This window comes from Phocoena sinus, chromosome 1, assembly GCF_008692025.1.
Source record: "Phocoena sinus isolate mPhoSin1 chromosome 1, mPhoSin1.pri, whole genome shotgun sequence".
Lineage (NCBI taxonomy): Eukaryota > Metazoa > Chordata > Mammalia > Artiodactyla > Phocoenidae > Phocoena > Phocoena sinus.
The window spans coordinates 112,622,438-112,641,010 of NC_045763.1; the positions used below are offsets into that span (position 1 = coordinate 112,622,438).

The 18,573-nt window shown below is 44.8% G+C and overlaps 1 protein-coding gene across 2 annotated transcripts in view; it reads left to right on the top strand.

The window, feature by feature from the left end:
- Window positions 1-18,573, top strand: part of INTS3 (integrator complex subunit 3) — a 39,264-nt gene that overhangs the window by 1,249 nt on the left and 19,442 nt on the right. For both annotated transcript variants that reach the window (XM_032632281.1, XM_032632291.1), the window contains exons 2-6: window positions 7,383-7,466; window positions 8,441-8,524; window positions 15,451-15,564; window positions 15,758-15,842; window positions 17,196-17,262. In XM_032632281.1, the coding sequence (XP_032488172.1) occupies window positions 7,383-7,466; window positions 8,441-8,524; window positions 15,451-15,564; window positions 15,758-15,842; window positions 17,196-17,262 (434 nt within the window). The remainder of the gene's footprint in view (window positions 1-7,382; window positions 7,467-8,440; window positions 8,525-15,450; window positions 15,565-15,757; window positions 15,843-17,195; window positions 17,263-18,573) is intronic.

Here is an 18,573-nt window from a genome sequence, read left to right on the forward strand (position 1 = left end):
AGGTAGTGGGGTGAGGTGCGGGGTGAATGGGACCTAGGGGACTCCTTCAGAACCAGATAGCACACACACAAAGGAGAGAACACATAGATGCTGAGAAAGAGAGTAGGGTGAGGCGATGCAGTGGGCCTGAATGGGGATTTTAGACTACTGAATAATTGACTCGACCCTCCCCGACTTGTTCCTCTTGCCCTGTCCCTGACAATCCAGAGTTGATCATTTATCCCTTTCCACTGCTATACATGAAAAGACATACTTAGAACTATGAGACCCAAAAGTGGGACATGATTGCTGGACTGTTTGTAAGACCTAATGCATTCAATTTAGTAGTTATCCAGGGACAGGATGAGTAAATTATTAGGCTCTGGCTCTTCACTGGCCATTTCCCTGCTTCTGACTTTGTCACTGCTCTGTATCAGATGTTAGAGGGTGGTCAAGCAGATAGGTGGAGTTCATAGTTTAAATTTGAAAAAAATGTTGCCGCAGATACAAGATGGTGGAACATACATGCAAAAAAGCTTTGTGAATCAAGGAGCGGCTGGATAGCAGCTTTGTGAATTATCCATCGCAAGTGTCTGTTCACAGACCAGCTGGCTTCCCATCATGCTTCTCCCCCATAATTCTGTGTGCATTTAGATGAATCAAAGTTTGTTTTCTGCTGTTGTTTTTATCAGCTAAGGTAGATATAATTAGGAACATAAACAATACTTCTAAAAGTAATGTATTCCCAAAATAAATACAAGTGACTTTGCCAGGATTGCCTGGTAATTTAAATTATCTGCGTTTTTAGAAATGGCCACTGTCACTGTCAAAGTATTTATTGAGCCCTGTGTTCTATCTAGCACTGAAACTCTAGAATTGTAGCAAGAAAGTCATTGACTACCTTTGATCCCTACACCAGTTGGGTAGAGGGGAAGAGACCCCAAGGGTGGCGAAACGGTTTATTCCCCACCCTGATTGCTGGAAAGGTCGTCCTGCTCTAATTTGTACCACAGCATCCTGTTCTTCTGAGTAGTGATATGTTTGCTAGTAAGCGAAATGATATGGCAGAAGGGGACCACAAAAGAGAGGAAGCATTTATTTTCTTGCTTTTTTGGACTGTCTTGAGAGTGAACTTTAAACTGTTTCCAGAGAGAAGGGGGAGGGAGGGTCTCCTTTTTTTCCTGATATCCTTTGTGGTGTAGATGTTTCCCAGAATGTGTCGGCCTCCCCTCTTTCCTTCTTTGCCCTTTGTTCTTTGCATTTGAATTTTCCAACAAGTCTTGCCACTGCTTTTATCCCCATGTATGTGGTTGCCACTAGACCAGAGTGTCTCTAAGGTCAAGACTTACTGGTTTCTTCCTCTGGGTCTCCGCACAGATCTCTGCACACGGAAGTTATCAAAACCTGGTGTTGACTGATCTCAGCTTGTTCTGGCTTGGTTATTTTCCAGCATAGGCCCACCTATTGCCCAGGAATACAGAGGCAGTAGCTTCCTGACCAGATATATACTTACTCTGTGCTAAGTCTGATAGGAAAATAGAATGAGGAAGACCCAAGGCCTGCCTTCCAGAGCTTATCATCTGAAGACTGAGTTAATATGCTCACAAGAAAGGTAAAAACAAAACCCCAGGGAGGGTAGTGAAGAGACTGGAGTCATTACAGCTGGGAGTGATGAGGAAAGCCCCTTAGAGGCCTGGAGTATGAAGCACTGGTGAAGAGCATCCCAGGCAGGGACTGTGACTCTTCTACCCAAGGGAGCATTTGTTGTATCCTTTCTTCTCTTTGGCCCTGTTCTTCTCTTTGAATGGGGAATTCTTGCCCACCCCCATCCAGATTTGAGGAATGAGATGAAAATAGTGCCAAAGATTGGAGGGGTTTAAAACATGTAGCTCCTAGTTTCACAAGCCTTCAAAGCTCCCGGTCACTCCTCTGTGGAGAAGGACCCTGTCCACTTTGCAATCAGGCTAAAAGCAGAAGCTGTGGCCCAAACAAGTTAGAACTTCCTCTTAAGCTATGGACAAGTCTCAGGGTTGCATTTGGTTAGAGGTATGTCCCTTCCAGATTTTCTCCAAGGAGTAATTCACGTCCAGTCTGTGAAGATTCTCCAGGGAATGGGCTTTGAGTCATCTCTGATTTTTTTCCCCTTAAATTCTCATTTCACATAAAAGTGACTCTTGGTTGTAGAATACTTGGAACCCAGTTCCTTCAGTAGTTCTTTACTAATGTGGGTCCTTGGGGATTTTGTAGGTCAGATCATATCTTCTTTTCCTTAAGCCTTTGGATTTTAGTCCCTCAAGGCCACTGACTTCCCATAAAGGGGCAGTATTTAATACACAGGTTTTTTTTTTTAATTAATTATTTTTAGCTGCATTGGTCTTCGTTGCTGCGTGCAGGCTTTCTCTAGTTGCGGCGAGCGGGGGCTACTCTTTGTTGCAGTGCGCAGGCTTCTCATTGCAGTGGCTTCTCTTGTTGTGGAGCACAGGCTCTAGGCGTGCGGGATTCAGTAGTTGTGGCTTGCCGGCTCTAGAGCGCAGGCTTCAGTAGTTGTGGCACAAGGGCTTAGTTGCTCCGCGGCATGTGGGATCTTCCTAGACCAGGCCTCAAACCTGTGTCCCCTGCATTGGTAGGCAGATTTTTTTTTTTGGAAGATGTTGGGGGTAGGAGTTTATTAATTAATTAATTTTTGCTGTGTTGGGTCTTCGTTTCTGTGCGAGGCCTTTCTCTAGTTGTGGCAAGCAGGGGCCACTCTTCATCACGGTGCGCGGGCCTCTCACTATCGCAGCCTCTCTTGTTGCGGAGCACAGACTCCATATGCGCAGGCTCAGCAGTTGTGGCTCACGGGCGTAGTTGCTCCGTGGCATGTGGGATCTTCCCAGACCAGGGCTTGAACCAGTATCCCCTGCATTAGCAGGCAGATTCTTAACCACTGAGCCACCAGGGAAGCCCAATATACAGTTTTTAACAAACTGTATGTTCACCTGGCCGAGGGAGGGGAAACTGAGAGGTTAGCAACCCTCAGACTTCAGTCTCCAGCTTCAGGTGTATACTTGCAAACTAGAAGACCTTTCCTCTTTCCACCCCCACTCCATCTACTGCTGCTGTCATGGAAACCATGGTCAGGTAATTTTAGTACTAGAAAAATTATTTTAGAACCTCCTAGAGATGGTAAATATTTACTCAGCTCTGAGGTGCCGTTGTGAAGGGCTTACTCTGAACAGAGTCATTCTGCCAGCATTTGTTGGCAGGTGCGTGTGTGATTCCATCTTTACAAAGGGCCTCTGGAGACTGGGGGGGAGAGGGGTACTGCTGCTTGATTGTAGGGATCTGGCTTCCTGCAGCCCTCTTTGAGGGGATGTGGTCCTTCAGTCATTCTGAATGATTTGTAATTAGTTCTCCCATCTCTGTTTGGAAAAGTAGTTTCTGTAGTTCAGGAAGAGCAGCATCTTTTATATACTTCTATTGCCTAGGAAGGACTGACCCTCACATTTCTTTCCTCATTGCTTTTATCCACACCTCCAAATTCTGGACTCTCCCACTTTCTACATCCTTAGCTGGGCCTCACTGTTCCAAGAGGCCACTTTTATTTCTTGACCGGGCAGTGACCCATAGAGTTGACTCAGGCCTCTGAGTGGAGCTTAGAATATTGAGGAGGGGCCTAGAGAAACCTGGTTTAGTCCAAGGTCTCTGTGTTACATCACAGCTAGAAACTAGGCCAGCCCATAGGGCTGTGTATCCAGCTTTGTGTGAGGACCTTGGTGCAGGGTCCATCCATCAGGCCTCCTCTGCTCTCCCATTACTCTTCTCTCATAGAAGGCAAAAGTAGGAGAGGAAGCTTTGCAGCCTGGTCAGGGACTTACCCACGTCCTATAGTAGGAGGGCTCAGTTTTCAGGGATCTTTGAGGGCATGCCATTAGAAGTAGTGGCAGGGGGCGTTGGGGGGCGGTCTGGTCCTCATGGACTTAGTTGTGTGATCGCTGAGCTTTTTCACAGATGGAATAGAGTCTAATTCAACTGAGGCTACCTGCTAGGTGCTTTCACATATGTTATCTTGTTTAATCCTCAGAGCAACCTTGTGATATAGGCTTTGTCTCTATTTTTCAGGTAAGAAAACCAGGGTATTATAAGTAAAGGATTAAATAAGTCTTGGTAACTTAGGTAACTCACCTAAGATTAGCCTAAGGCTTGCCAGTGGTGGAGGGACCCTCTCTTCCTTGCTTGTCAGTTGGCTCCTCAGCCAGCTGCTCTTTTGACTTCCCTCGCATCTCTGTTGATTCAACAGAGATTTCTTCCTTTTAGTAGGAAGTAATATCTAGGGTTTTAGGATGCTGTGCTGCTGCTTGCTCACCGTCTTCTTCCACTCTGAAACTGTTTGTTAACCCAGGCCGGATAAGCAAGGCCTCCCAGAGCTCCCAGCAAGAACACCCTGGATTTAGCAACTGGAGGAACTGGTCCTCCAGTCATTGATAACTATCTTAGGAGGAGAGGGATAAGATTTAAAAAGAGAAAATACAACCTGAGGTTTTTTTCCTCCCTCCCCCTATCATATAGGAGCTGGGCTAGGTAATGATGGATCTCAGAGTTCGTGGGAGAGGTGGGTTGTGAGATTTACAGCTCAGCTTTCCTGTGATCTCACAGTTCCTTTTCACAAGTACACAGGTGCTGTTGATTAAGGCTCAGCGTGCTTATCTGACCTAATTTGGAGGATAGTCAGACCTGATGCTGGGTAGTGACGTTGTCAAACCTGGGTGGCTTTGGGCCTAATTTAGGTTGAATTTTTGTGGCTATGGGAGCTCCTTGTCTTAACACTCAGTTCTGCTTTGCTCTTAGGTAGGGATGGATGTAGGCAAACTCAGGATGATGGTCAAAGGAGAAACATGGTCTTTCATTCCTAGACCTCTTTCCTGTTGCCCTTATTTGTTGGTTCTCGACAATGTGGTAGTTCTCAACAAGATGTTTTGTGATGACCTTTAGGATTGGGGGAGGTAAATTGTCTGCCTTTGTCCTTGTTTTGCTAGCATCATTATCACTGGGAATTGGTGGTAAGAGGCTTTCTTAAACAGTTTTGGGGTTAATCCTCAAGATAAAATTTTAAGAGACTCAGGAAGTAGTTTAGGTGGTAATAATGGAGAGGCTCACTGACTTAAATGAGATACATTTTGTCAATATTTTCTCAGTGTTTAGTATTAAATGCTTTGGAACAGGATCAGTGACTTAAGATCTCCTTAGAAGGTTGAGCACATGCTGTCTTAGAGTTAGCCTTTGTAATTAAGAACGGTCCTTGGATGGACTTTAATGCAGCTCTCCCCACCTTTGTTTGACTAGAGACCCAGGAAGGTTTTAGTTTGGCCTTTTGTTCTTCATTAGTCCTTTTCTTTCCTACACTCATTTTATTTTAAAGTTTGTTTTTATCTTTTTGGAGGGACATTTCAAACATAAAAAAATAGAATAGTATAATTACCCTGGAGCCATCACTCTGCTTCAGTACTTATCAGTACATGGCAATCTTGTTTTATCTCCCTTTAGTCTCCTCTGGATTATTTTGAAGCAAATCCAAGCTGTATTGTTTCATCTGTAGATATTTCATATGTATGTCTGTGAGAGATGGACTTTTTTCTTTTTAACATAGCCACAGTATCATACCTAAAAATATTAACAATAATTCCTCAATGTAATAATACACTCATTGTTCAAACTGTCTCATAAAATTTTTTTTTAAAGGTTTTTTCCTTAAGTTCCTCAGGTGCTTTATTGTTTTGTTTTGTTTTGTTTTTTTGCCCTGTGACATGGCGGGATCTTAGTTCCCCAACCAGGGATTGAACCTGGGCCCACAACAGTGAAAGTGCAGAGTCCTAACCACTGGACCACCAGGAAATTCCCATAAATTCTTTTTATAATTGGTTTTTCAGATCAGTAATCAAACAAGGATCACACATTTGTTGCATTCAGTTGATATATCCCTTTAATTTTTTAATAAGTATTTTAAAATAATTTCAAGCTTAGAGAAAAATTGTAAGACATAGAACTCTCATATACTCTTCACCCAGATTCACCAATTGTTAACATTTGCTGCATTTACTTTTTCATTATCTCTATATACATGTTATTATTTTAACGTTTTGAGAGTAAGTTGCAGCTGCAGTGCCACTTAAGATTTAAATACTTCCGGGAGTATTTCCTAAGAACAAGGATCCTCTGTTACATAATACCTGTTTTATTTTTGTTTTTGCGGTACGCGGGCCTCTCACTGTTGTGGCCTCTCCTATTGCAGAGCGCAGGCTCAGCGGCCATGGCTCACAGGCCCAGCCGCTCCGCGGCATGTGGGATCTTCCCGGACCGGAGCACGAACCCGTGTCCCCTACATCAGCAGGCGGACTCTCAACCACTGCGCCACCAGGGAAGCCCGATACGTTACTCTTGTAGTACATATTCATATTTTACCAGTTGTCCCAATGATGTCCATTATAGCAGTCCAGGCTCACACATTGCATTTAGGTGTACTGTCTCTTTAATTCTTAGTCCTATCTCTGTCCTTCACCTTAAACACTTTGACAGGCCAGTTATTTTATAAATCTCTCTCAATTTGGGTTGTCAAAATTTCTTCATGATTAGACTGAGATTATTCATTTTGGGCAAGAAAACCATAGAAGTGATGTTTAGCCTTTTCAGTGTACCATATCAGAGGCGCGTATGTCAGCTGTCAGTCTGTCTTGTTATTTGGGATATTAACTCTGATCACTTGGTTAAGGTGGTATCCTTCAGGATTTCCTACAGTTATTTTCTCTTTGTAATTAGTATTTTGAACCTATGTAAATATTCTCTTGTGAAAGTTTTGCCTCTGGTTTTAGCATTCATTGATGATATTTGCCTGAATCAATTATTATTCCTGTCATTCCTTCTGCATTTTTAGTTGGCATTCCACTGTAAGGAAGAGCTTTCCCTTCTTTATTTATCATGTATGTACATATCTATCAGCACAGACTCATGGATTCTTATTTTATTCAATGGGTTGAAATCTTAAGCCTCTTTTTTTTTTTGGCCACACCTCGTGGTTTGTGGGATCTTAGTTCCCCTACCAGGGATCGAACCCAGGCCCCGGCAGTGAAAGCACAGAATCCTAACCACTGGACTGCCAGGGAATTCCCTTAAGCTTCTTTTAATACATGGGGTTCTCCCTCCCTGCTTTTTTCCTTGCAATTTAAATGTTAAAGAAATCAGGAAGCCTGTCATGATTTACACATTCTGGACTTTGCTGATTATATCCTCATGGTGACTTGACTTGTAAACTGCTAGTTAGGTCTAGAGACGTGATGAGATTTAAATTTTTAAAAAGCTTTATTGGGGGCCAGAAATACATCACAGGTGGTGGTATGGAGCATTCTGAATTTTTTCTCACCCCTTCACAGAGGTTGGAAAGATGTATGAGCATTGTGACATCGATGACTACTGGGGTCTCAGAGAGAGAGGCCAATGACGCCCTCAATGCCTACGTGAGTATAATACTCTCCCCGTACCCATTTCTGCTTCTTTGAAAGCTTTCAGACATGATCAAAAAGATGGAAAGAAAAAAAAAAAAAAGATGGAAAGACTTCAGTGGTTAAGAACTAGGAGGTTGAAGTTAAGGTCTTGGTTTCCTGAACCAGGCTTCCCAACTCCTCTCTTTCTTTCTTTTATTTATTTATGTACTTTTTATACAGCAGGTTCTTATTAGTTATCTATTTTATATATATTAGTATATATATGTCAGTCCCAATCTCCCAGTTCATCCCACCACCAGCCCCCTCTCCTCTCTTTCTTTCTTAATGTGGGAATCCCATCTGTTGGAGCCTTAGGTGTCTTTGAATAACAACTTTAAAAAATAACTCATAGTTCTGTGGTGGCTTTTTTCTTTGTAAATCATTCTCACATATTTGATCTTTTACATTTCTTAATCAGTCTGTGAGGTTGAAAGGATTCAAAGTAATACATGTAAAGGATTTAGAGTAGTTTCTAGCACATAGTGAATGTTCAGTAAATATTTCTTACTTATTAGTAGTAATTATTCTTATTATGTCTTCACCTTACAAATATCAGGGGTTCAGTGATTTGCCCAAGGTCTTGACTTGATAGGTGCACTTGTTAATCCATGAGTGACTCTTTGTAGCTCCCTTTCTACCAAAGGCTGTTAAGGTCTGGTAAAGGTGTAGAGTTGGGTTTTGGTTTTTTTTCTCATTTTAAACACTCTTTATTTTCTGCCTCTATCCTTCATCAAGCCTTGGAGAAAGCAGTATGGGTCCATCCTTTCCCTCCACCTCTCTCCTAAAACAGATGCCCCATCACTTTTAGGAGAAGGGAATCATCAGATTTAAGAGTTGATGATTCTCCTTTGCAGGTCACTCAAGAGTCCCAAATTTTCTGGGAGCAGCTGTGCTCAAGAACTTCCCTCCTGGGAGTGACAACTAGTTTTTTTTTCCTCATATCCCAGGTATGCAAAGGCCCCCCACAGCACGAGGAAATCTGCCTGGGCCTCTTCACGCTTGTCCTCACCGAACCTGCCCAAGCCCAGAAGGTAAGACTCCCTTCTCTGGACCCACACTCCCTTCTCAGATATGATCTGAGAATATGGTAGAACTTATGGTTTAACTGGAATAGTACCACACCCTTTGACCAGGGCTAGATCATCTTGTCCTCCAAATATAGTTGCAACTCCCTTTTCACTCAGTAAATTGGTCACTCTGACTAAAGTCCTTTCTCTTTTTCCAGATTCTGAAGCTAAAAGGCAAGAAAAGGCAGTTGTGAGCGTGAAAAAGCATTTAAAGAGTTTTAAATTGTAGACTTAGGGGCTTCCCCGGCGGTCCAGTGATTGAGACTGCACCTTCCAATGCAGGGTGTGTGGGTTGGATCCCTGGGCCGGGAGCTGAGATCCCACATGCCTGGCAGCCAAAAAACCAAAACATAAAACAGAAGCAATATTGTAACAAATTCAATAAAGACTTAAAAAAAAATTGTAGATTTATGAGTCAAGGCTAAAAGAGGTGGGATTTAATCCAGAGAAGAGCACAAATATAAGCAAGTCTGTTGAGAGTTCTTATCCAGAAGAGCGTGACTTGTAGTTTGCAGGTTTTATCAGTGCAGGTGAACAGAAACCAGGTTTAACATTGCAGCAAGTAGGATTTAAATTAGACAGCTTGGGAGTTCCCTGGTGGCCTAGTGGTTAGGATTCCGGGCTTTCACTGCCGTGGCCCAGGTTCCTGAAAGCCACGCAGGGCAGCCAATAGATAAATAGATAGATAGGTAGATAGATAAATAAATAAATAAGTAAGACAGCTTAATGTTAGGTGAGGCAGTAATAATGTAGTGATTAAGAGTACACTGGGAAAAAAAAAAAAAAGAGTACACTGGAGTCAGACTTCCTGAGGAATACCGTATGAAAACTAGTTTGGGGTTCTTCACAAATAGAGGAGTCTCTTTTATGTGGAATGGTTTAAGAGAAGTCCTTCCTGAGGCGAGGGACTGAGCAGGATGATCTCTTTGGATTCCATTCTCTCTATAAGAAAGGAGCAAAATCCTGTCTTTTGCCTCTCTAGATTTCCACTTTCTTTGTCCTTGAATCTTGCATGATGGTTTAGAAACATATGTCTGGTATCTGGCATTAACTGCATGACACTGACAGAGAAGAGCTTGGAGAGGGGGAATTCACTGTTCTCCTTGCCCCTTCCTTGAACAAAAGGAGTGTGGAAGGAAACAAACATGCTCTGTGTCCAGCATTGTGTTCGGCTCTAACCAGACACATTTCATTTATTTATTTGTTTTTTCTTGGCTGTGTCTGGTCTTCATTGCGGCACATGGGATCTTCATTGTGGTGCACGGGCTTCTCTCTAGTTGTGGCATGCGGGTTTTCTCTTCTCTAGTTGAGGCGCTCCAACTCAGTAGTTGTGGCGCGCAGGCTTAGTTGCCCTGCGGCATGTGGGATCTTAGCTCCCGGACCAGGGATTGAACCTGTGTCCCCTGCATTGGAAGGCGGATTTTTTTTTTTTTTTAATATCTTTATTGGAGTATAATTGCTTTACAATGTTGTGTTAGTTTCTGCTGCAGAACAAAGTGAATCAGCTATATGTATACATATATCCCCATATCCCCTACCTCTTGCGCCTCCTTTCCACCCTCACTATCCCACCCTCTAGGTTGTCACAAAGCATCGAGCTGATCTCCCTGTGCTATGCAACAGCTTCCCACTAGCCATCCATTTTACATTTGGTAGTGTATATATGTCAGTACTACTCTCTCACTTTGCCCCAGCTTCCCCTTCCCTCCTGGAAGGTGGATTCTTTATCACTGGACCACCAGGGAAGTCCCAGACACATTTCATATAATCCTCTCAAAAACCCATGTGAAACTGGTGGCTTTGTTCTCTTCCCCCAAACCACTCCCAGTGTACCTGTAAGAAACCTGGAGATCAGACACATTGTCGTTTGTTCAAGGAAAACCAAGGGAAAATCATTCCCAAGGACAAGGATGGATGCCCATGGTCCCCTGGCCTAGCTGTTGGAATTAACCTCAGGGGAAGGACTTAAGGGTGTGGCAACCTGATGTATTTGTACTCCTGATGCCAACTGGAGCAGGATCTGGGGTGAGGGTGGGTGGTAGGGTAGCAAGCATTCACAAGTTGGTGAATGGCCTTGGGAACCAATGCCCTTGGTTTCCCAGGCCATTTCTGGGCTGGGACATTGTTGAGTTAAATTGGCATTTCAGGGACTTCCCTGGTGGTTCAGTGGCTAAGACTTCGCCTTCCAATGCAGGGGGTGCAGGTTCGATCCCTGGTCGGGGAGTGGAGATCCCTCATGCCTCGCGGAAGCAATATTGTAACAAATTCAATAAAGACTTTAAAAATGGTTCACATCAAAAACATCTTTAAAAAAAAATTTAGCATTTCATTTTCATACTGAATTTATCATCGAGATCCTTGAAGACAAATGAATGTTTCCAATCTACTGTTGTTAACCAGTAATGTGATCCAGCCTAGCCCCTCTATTTTAAAGAAAGTGTTGGCAAAGATGGCGGTGAAGGGTTGGGGTTAAGGTTTAGTTTTCTCTCACGTGGTGGGTTTTTATATATACAATTAAAATCTTATTTAGTCATCTTAGTGCAAATTCATCTGGCCCGCTGGTTTTATTTGTGTTTCAGGTGAGATCTGAATCAGCTAGGGTACATCAGTAAACTTCAGTGAAGGGGGCAGGGCCCTGTAGTATTTCTAGCTCTTTGCCTGACCTGGCAGTGAGAGGCCACAGAGCTGTGCGTTATAAATGCTTATTATGTCATGAATTTGGCCATCCAGACTTGACAAGGAACTAGAGTACCCACCTTGTCTTCTTTCTGCTCTACGACAGCCCCATGAGGGTGGCCCCAGGCCCTCACCTTGGGTCTCATAGTTGGTTGATAGCTGCACCAGGATTATGTGCACATGCTGGAGGTTTCCAAGTACATCCCCTACCTAGGAGCCTCCTAGGCTGACAGGCCCCCAGGTCAGGCCTTTTCAGACAAAGCGGGTGGAGACAGGACTTAGGAGGATACAGTTTTTTTGTTGTTGTTTTTTGTTTTTTGCGGTATGCGGGCCTCTCACTGTTGTGGCCTCTCCCGTTGCGGAGCACAGGCTCCGGACGCGCAGGCTCAGCAGCCATGGCTCACGGGCCCAGCTACTCCGCGGCATGTGGGATCTTCCCAGACCGGGGCACGAACCCGTGTCCCCTGCATCGGCAGGCGGACTCTCAACCACTGCGCCACCAGGGAAGCCCAGGAGGATACAGTTTTAGGCAAGTGAGGAACTATCAGGTACTGACTCATTCAGAGGCCTTGAGCCAGGTCAGAGTATGGTGGAAGAATCTGTGACGTCTTACTGCTTTAATCCTTCTCCCTAAAAGGGTGATTATCTTACAAAGTACTTTCTGTACTGCAAAAGTTTTAGGTAGGAGTTACTGATGAGGACTGATCCTAATGCATTGTTTAAGGCTTCAGCTTAAAACAAGGGGAGTGGGAGGTTCCTTAAAAAACTACAAATAAAACTACCATATGACCCAGCAATCCCACTACTGGGCATATACCCTGAGAAAACCATAATTCAAAAAGAGTCATGTCCCAAAATGTTCATTGCAGCTCTATTTACAATAGCCCAGAGATGGAAACAACCTAAGTGTCCATCATCGGATGAATGGATAAAGAAGATGTGGCACATATATACAATGGAATATTACTCACCTATAAAAAGAAACGAAATTGAGCTATTTGTAATGATGTGGATAGACCTAGAGTCTGTCATACAGAGTGAAGTAAGTCAGAAAGAGAGAGACAAATACCATATGCTAACATATATATATGGAATTTAAGGGAAAAAATGTCATGAAGAACCTAGGGGTAAAACAGGAATAAAGACACAGACCTACTAGAGAATGGACTTGACGATATGGGGAGGGGGAAGGGTAAGCTGTGACAAAGCGAGAGAGAGGCATGGACATATATACACTACCAAACTTAAGGTAGATAGCTAGTGGGAAGCAGCTGCATAGCACAGGGAGATCAGCTCAGTGCTTTGTGACCGCCTAGAGGGGTGCGATAGGGAGGGTGGGAGGGAGGGAGACGCAAGAGGGAAGAGATGGGAACATACGTATATATATATAACTGATTCATTTCGTTGTAAAGCAGAAACTAACACACCACTGTAAAGCAATTATACTCCAATAAAGATGTTAAAACAAAAAACAAGGGGAGTGTTTCCTAAGGGTTTATTTGGAGTTAATTCTGTCACTGGAACAGAAACCTCAGGGTGGGTTGGAGATTCTGCTGTTCCTACATCTCCATGGCCTGAGAGGTGGGAGGTGGGGATGCTGGAGAAGGTGGTAGTGGAAACTGAGTCTTGAACACATCAGAAACCTGCTCTGGGAAGGCATGAGCTGAGCAGCCGCTGTCAGTGGTGGCAGGCAGGTTCAAAGAGTTAGGACCAGCTCTCTGGGACTTCTTAGTAGGTGGAGCTAAACACGAGAACTTAGTTAAGGAGAGAGCAGTCAGGTATTGGTGGAGAGTGGAACATGCATGGCGTGGATCTTGTTCCAGTTCTACCTTCTTAACTTGCGTTGGCAGCTCTTGTGTTTATATTCTTTGAGTTTATTTCCTATTTGATGTCTGAACTGAATAGCTGGGAGCAGGCCTGGCTGGGGGACTGCAATGTGGTGGGAGGCTAAGTTGGAGGCCTTAGTTTCTGCGCAGCCTCTCGCTGTCAGTAGATACAGGCGATAGGAAAGGGTTTAACATCGATGCCAAGTTCCCTCTTCATCAAAGGTCAAGTCCAGGCCCTGGCAGTTCTTGGTTCATGCTTCTCTCAGCAGGCAGCTCCAGAAAGAAAGCTGGGGTTTATGAGGGCCTAGGCTGGAATATCACTACTCCCAACACAGGACAGATATGCTACCTCAGCACCATTCTGTCACCTCTCTTTTCTTTTGAGAGAATACCTCTTCTCTGTTTCCCACTGAGTTTTTTTCCCCATCTACTTATCTTCCAAGCCAGGCAGCAAACTGGCACAGAGTTTGGAGGGACAACTGCAGCATCAGGAATATGATACTCCTGGTACCATGAGCTGCCATGTGTTACCAGCAGTTGTGGTTGATAAGGTCCCAGATGGAGCATGGAATTAGGCAGACAGAATCTGCTTGCTTCATCTGACCCTATGTCTCCTGAGGGGCTGTCCTCCTTCCCTGTCCTGGGTCTCTTCTGCATTTCTGGGATTTCTGCTTTTGTTTTGAACAGACAGGGCTCCTCTCTGTTCTCCTCTCTGCTCCTCCACTACTAATTAGTAGTGTCTCTATCTTTGGCCTGACATAGGTTTCCCTTCTGCCTCTGCTTCCCTCAGTCCTCTGCCCATCCTGTCACTCACTCCTCCAGGGGAGGCTCCAGGGCTGAACCACATTTACTGACTGGCACTTGGCAGTAGGTCACTGGGTTCTCTTATCTCTTTCTTGTTCCCTTGCTTGTACTGTTGATCTCCCAGCCCTCCTTCTGCAGATGCATTCAGAGGATAATCAAATTCTCCTTTGGATTTGAAAAGTTTATGGCACATGGGGGAATCTCTAAGTGTTCGTATTTTTATCAGATAGCTTGTTTTGGCTTAAGGACAATAGAGGAAGTGGAAGTAGCAATAGCTAATCTCTTAGGAGTCCCTAGACACACCAAGGCCAGGGAGCAGGGATCTTGAGGAATATCAGCACTTCTCTCTTGAATGCTTAGGATGAACGAGTTTAGAAATGTAGTAGTCAAAAAGCCACTCTAAACACTTACCTACATCCCCAGCAGCGTCGTTTCCTTTTAGTTATTTCTAACGGTGGTATGGGGTGGTTAAGAGCATGGAGTGTAGAGTTGCAGTGCTGGGACTAGAATCTTCCTTTTATCTCTAATGTGACCTGGGGCAAATCACTTTAACCTCTCTGTGCCTGTTTCCTCATCTGTAAAAACAGAGATGTTAATAAATAGGGTGATTATGTGATTCAAATGCAATAAAGAGAGTATAAAGTTTGTGCACAATGCCAATGCATGTTCCCTATTATAATTACTATTATTGTTGATGCTGTCCTTGCTACTGGCCTTCTAAGGTTGTGGGATACTGCCTATCTAAATTTTACCCTTTGTGCTGAGACCCGGACAGCGTAGAACTCAGCAGGCTAAGGAGCTTGCTAATGAGGTCCCCTAAGATGGTCCTCCAGGAGTCTGGTCTCTGTAGAGAGACAGGGTGAGAAAAGCTCTAGCGGGAAGAGAAACAAGAGCTCTCAGAGGAAATTGGCATGCCTTCCCTCACCTCCCCCAGAGTTGGGTGTGCTTAAAACCCCTCCTTTTTTAATACTTGGCAGAAGCAAAGGGCAGCCCAGAGAAAAGTAGAAAGGTGTTTAGTTAAGGAAGTTTGGTTTGGTTCTGCCCTTTCTTTCCGGGGTCATGGTCTCTGAAGCCTCTTTCCTTAATACTCCTAGCCTTTTACTTCATCTGGCTGTGTCAATACAAGTCTAAAAATCTCTTTGAGATCCTTTCCAAGCTATTCAACCAAACCCATTCTGCAGTGACCTTTTACTGGCAGATGAAAAGCAGATGGCCTCCACCTGTTTTGCTCAGCTGGTGGCATCAAACAGTGTGACGCTTCCTAAGAAGGGAGGTAGGGGACAGGGAGCCTTTCTTAGCAGGCTTTTCTGCCTTATTAGAATAGGTCAGTCCCTTTTCCCCACCCTATGTGAAGGAGCAGGGGGTAGGCTTGGGTGGAAGGATGGCATCCAGAGTGGAAAGTCTTTGCGTTGGTGGTACAGTGGTGAACATAGCTGCCTTCCAGAGTGGAAAGTCTTTCATTGCCACTCATATCGCATTGGTGGTATTCAAGTTGGAGAGGCCAGGGGGCAGGGGGCCCACAATGAGTGGGATCAGGAGCCTGTCCTCAGCTTGCTGGCTGCTCACAAACCTCACTTCTCACAGTGTTACCGGGACTTGGCTCTGGTGAGTCGTGACGGCATGAATATTGTCCTGAATAAAATCAACCAGATACTTATGGAGAAGTACTTGAAGTTGCAGGATACCTGCCGTACTCAGGTAAGGCCAGAAAGAAAAGAGAGATCCAGCTCAGAGACTTAACAGAATGGATCCTCTCCTAAGGGGAAGGGAAGGAGGAATCGGGGGTAACATACCACTACCTTTGTACACCTAAATTCTAATGTGATTGGATTAGCCCCTTTCTCAAATTCACAGGACTTTCTCTTCATCTGTCTTTTCCTCTCTCCTTTAGTTGGTGTGGTTGGTACGGGAACTAGTGAAGAGTGGGGTTCTGGGAGCCGATGGTGTTTGCATGACATTCATGAAGCAGATTGCCGGTGAGTTGGATGGCAAGAACGTAAAGAAGAAAGGAGAGCAGCCCAGAGCGTAAATCCAGGCAATGGAGAATGATTAAGTACCTGAGGGACTTGATTCCTGGATTGCTTAGACTCTTTCCTTTTGACCCAGGCATCTTCTGGCCACGTATGTTGCAGAAAGAAATTGAAAAATTACTGGGGGCCTTTTGAAGCAATAAGTCTTGCCTCCTTTTCCTTCCTGCCAAACTCGAGGCCTGGTATAAAATAGTTGACCTATTGTAACCAGTCCTCATTCTGGGGTTTCGTGGCATATTGGATCAGGAAGAATCTGGAAGGAATGGGGAGAGAAGTAAGGGCAAAATAATTGGTTCTCATCACACTGTACTTTCAGAAACCCAGGCATCTTCTCTGGCTCCATCTCAATGTTCTGAACACTTGGGGCCAGTTTGAGGGACGAACTGTGTCACAGAACAGACCCTGACATTTAGGTTTTGTTATCTTCTTGGCATCAGTGACATCTGTCTGAGCCACTGAATATCCAAGAGGCCTGCCCCTGCTACTTCTATTCCCAAAATTACATGTGTTTGTTTAAAAATGACCCTGCCTCTCTATCTCACCATTGCCCCTTGGTTCTTTGCTTCCTCTTCAGGATTTTGTACAACACTGATGCTCCTGTTGTGATGTGTATAAACCTTAATCTATGTGATGTGTGACTCTGTGAACATGGAATTTTTAAATTAGGACCTGGGGCAAGGCATAGCATTGTTGTGCTGGCTGTTTTTATCCACTCTGCTGGTACTTTCTTCCCTGTTTGGCTTCTCCCAAATAGGGAGTCCCCACTTCTCATCCTAAGACTTTGGTCTGGCATTACTGAATGTTTAATTCAGCCCCAGGAAGTTTCATAGCAAGCACTCAAGACTGTGATACCTGGAAGCAAGAAACCCTTGGCCTGTTATGAGCCTGACACAGGATTTGGGACATCCAGTGGCTGGACCGCAGCTCTTGCTAGCCACCTGCACTTCTCAGGCCCTGTCTGAAATACCATCCTTTCTTTCCAAGCATGGGCTTTTCATATCTCCTTCCCAGACATTCCCTTTCAGGGGTCAAAGTATTCCCATTCCAACCCCCTGTCTATGGAAAAGTAGCAGTTTTGGTTTCTGGAAAAATTCCAAACCTTCCCTTCCCTTCTCTCTGGAGTCAAAGGGGGAAACTTTAAAGTGTTGCAGAACAGAAGACAGTCTTTCCAGCACTCAGAACATCAGTAATGGGATAACAGTTAGGGATGGACCAGTAGGATGGTGAAGAAGTGTACTGGATTAGCTGAGTCACTAATCAGAGCCATTCTGATTCTCTGTTTTCTCCCCCTTTGATCAGGTGGGGATGTTACGGCAAAAAATATCTGGTTGGCAGAGAGTGTTCTGGATATCCTGATGGAGCAGAGGTAGAGTCTATCGTGAAGGGTGGGGCAAGAGCCAGATATGGCCTCAGTGGGTGTGAGTGTGGGGAATGGGGATGCAAGGGTTGTGTGAGGACTGTTAGTGGCCCAAGAACACCTTAGGTTAGAGGGGATGAGGTGGGGGAGGGAGAGACCAGTGTATTGGTGGCAAGTGAAGGAATTAATGCCATGGTATGGCCCAGGAATGAAGGAGTGGGAAAGAAGGTCTTTGCTAAAATCTCTCGGAGCCCAGGAAAAACTCGTTTCATCTGATAAGGGTTTATTTTTGATCCAGACCTCCATGGAATGTTTATCTTTTGGGGGGAGGTGGGGGAGAATGAGCTCAGCAGAGTAGGGCCAGCCAGCCACCCAGGCCTGGCAGGTACCCCTTTTCTCCCTTCCAAGACTATCCATCCTACCCATGCCCCCCTTTTGTTGAAGTGGCACAGGCGGTGGTGGGAGTGAGGAGGCCACTGAGACCAGTGGTGCAGAGGGCATGAGGCTTTCCAGCTGATTCTTTCCCTTCCCCATCAAAGTAAAGGACCAGAAAATATGAGGGCTGTTCAATATATGAACTTGTTTGGGGGTGAGGCCTACCTCTGAGTCCTGTGGCCTCAGTCTTCCTGTTGCTCGATTTCAGAGTCTATTCTGGGAGAGGACACCAGAGTAGTCACGTGATTGAGAGGGCTGATAACCTCCATATTTCCGATGGTTTAGAAGAATGGACCTCCTCCCTTATTCACACTTGTGAAAGAGGTGGCTGTGTTCTGTGCTCTGCCGGAGCTTGAAAGCTGTGCCAGGTCTGCCGAGCAGTGCCACCTAGTGCCCTGGGCCTGGATGCGCAGCTGCAGGTGCGGCTGGCGGCACTTCTTCCGTCTTTGGTACCAGCACACAGCACATGAGATCCTAGTGGTTTCTTACCAGGTCTCTGCTTTTCTTAGGTCGCTGTACCTTCCTAACGCCCTGGGTCAGAGGGTTTCACTTTCATCTCTCTTTCTGTTCATTATCCCATCCCAGGATTCAGTTACATTCATCACTAGCAAACCTTCCTAAAAAGTGATTTTTCTCATTTTGTCCCTGGTGCCAGATACCTCCTGTTCCCATACCTTAAAGCAGAATTCCGCTCATTTGGGCAGTTAGAGTGCAGTCTTAGTGTACCGGTGTCAGATAACTGCCCTCCCTTTTCTCCTGCCCTCCAAAAAACTCACATCCTTTGATGCAAGTGAGTCCCTCGAAGTTTAAAACTGTCCTCTTCCACACCTTCCCTGTCACTCCTTCCCAAGTGTTTCTAGGGCTATGGAATTAAAAGATAGCAGG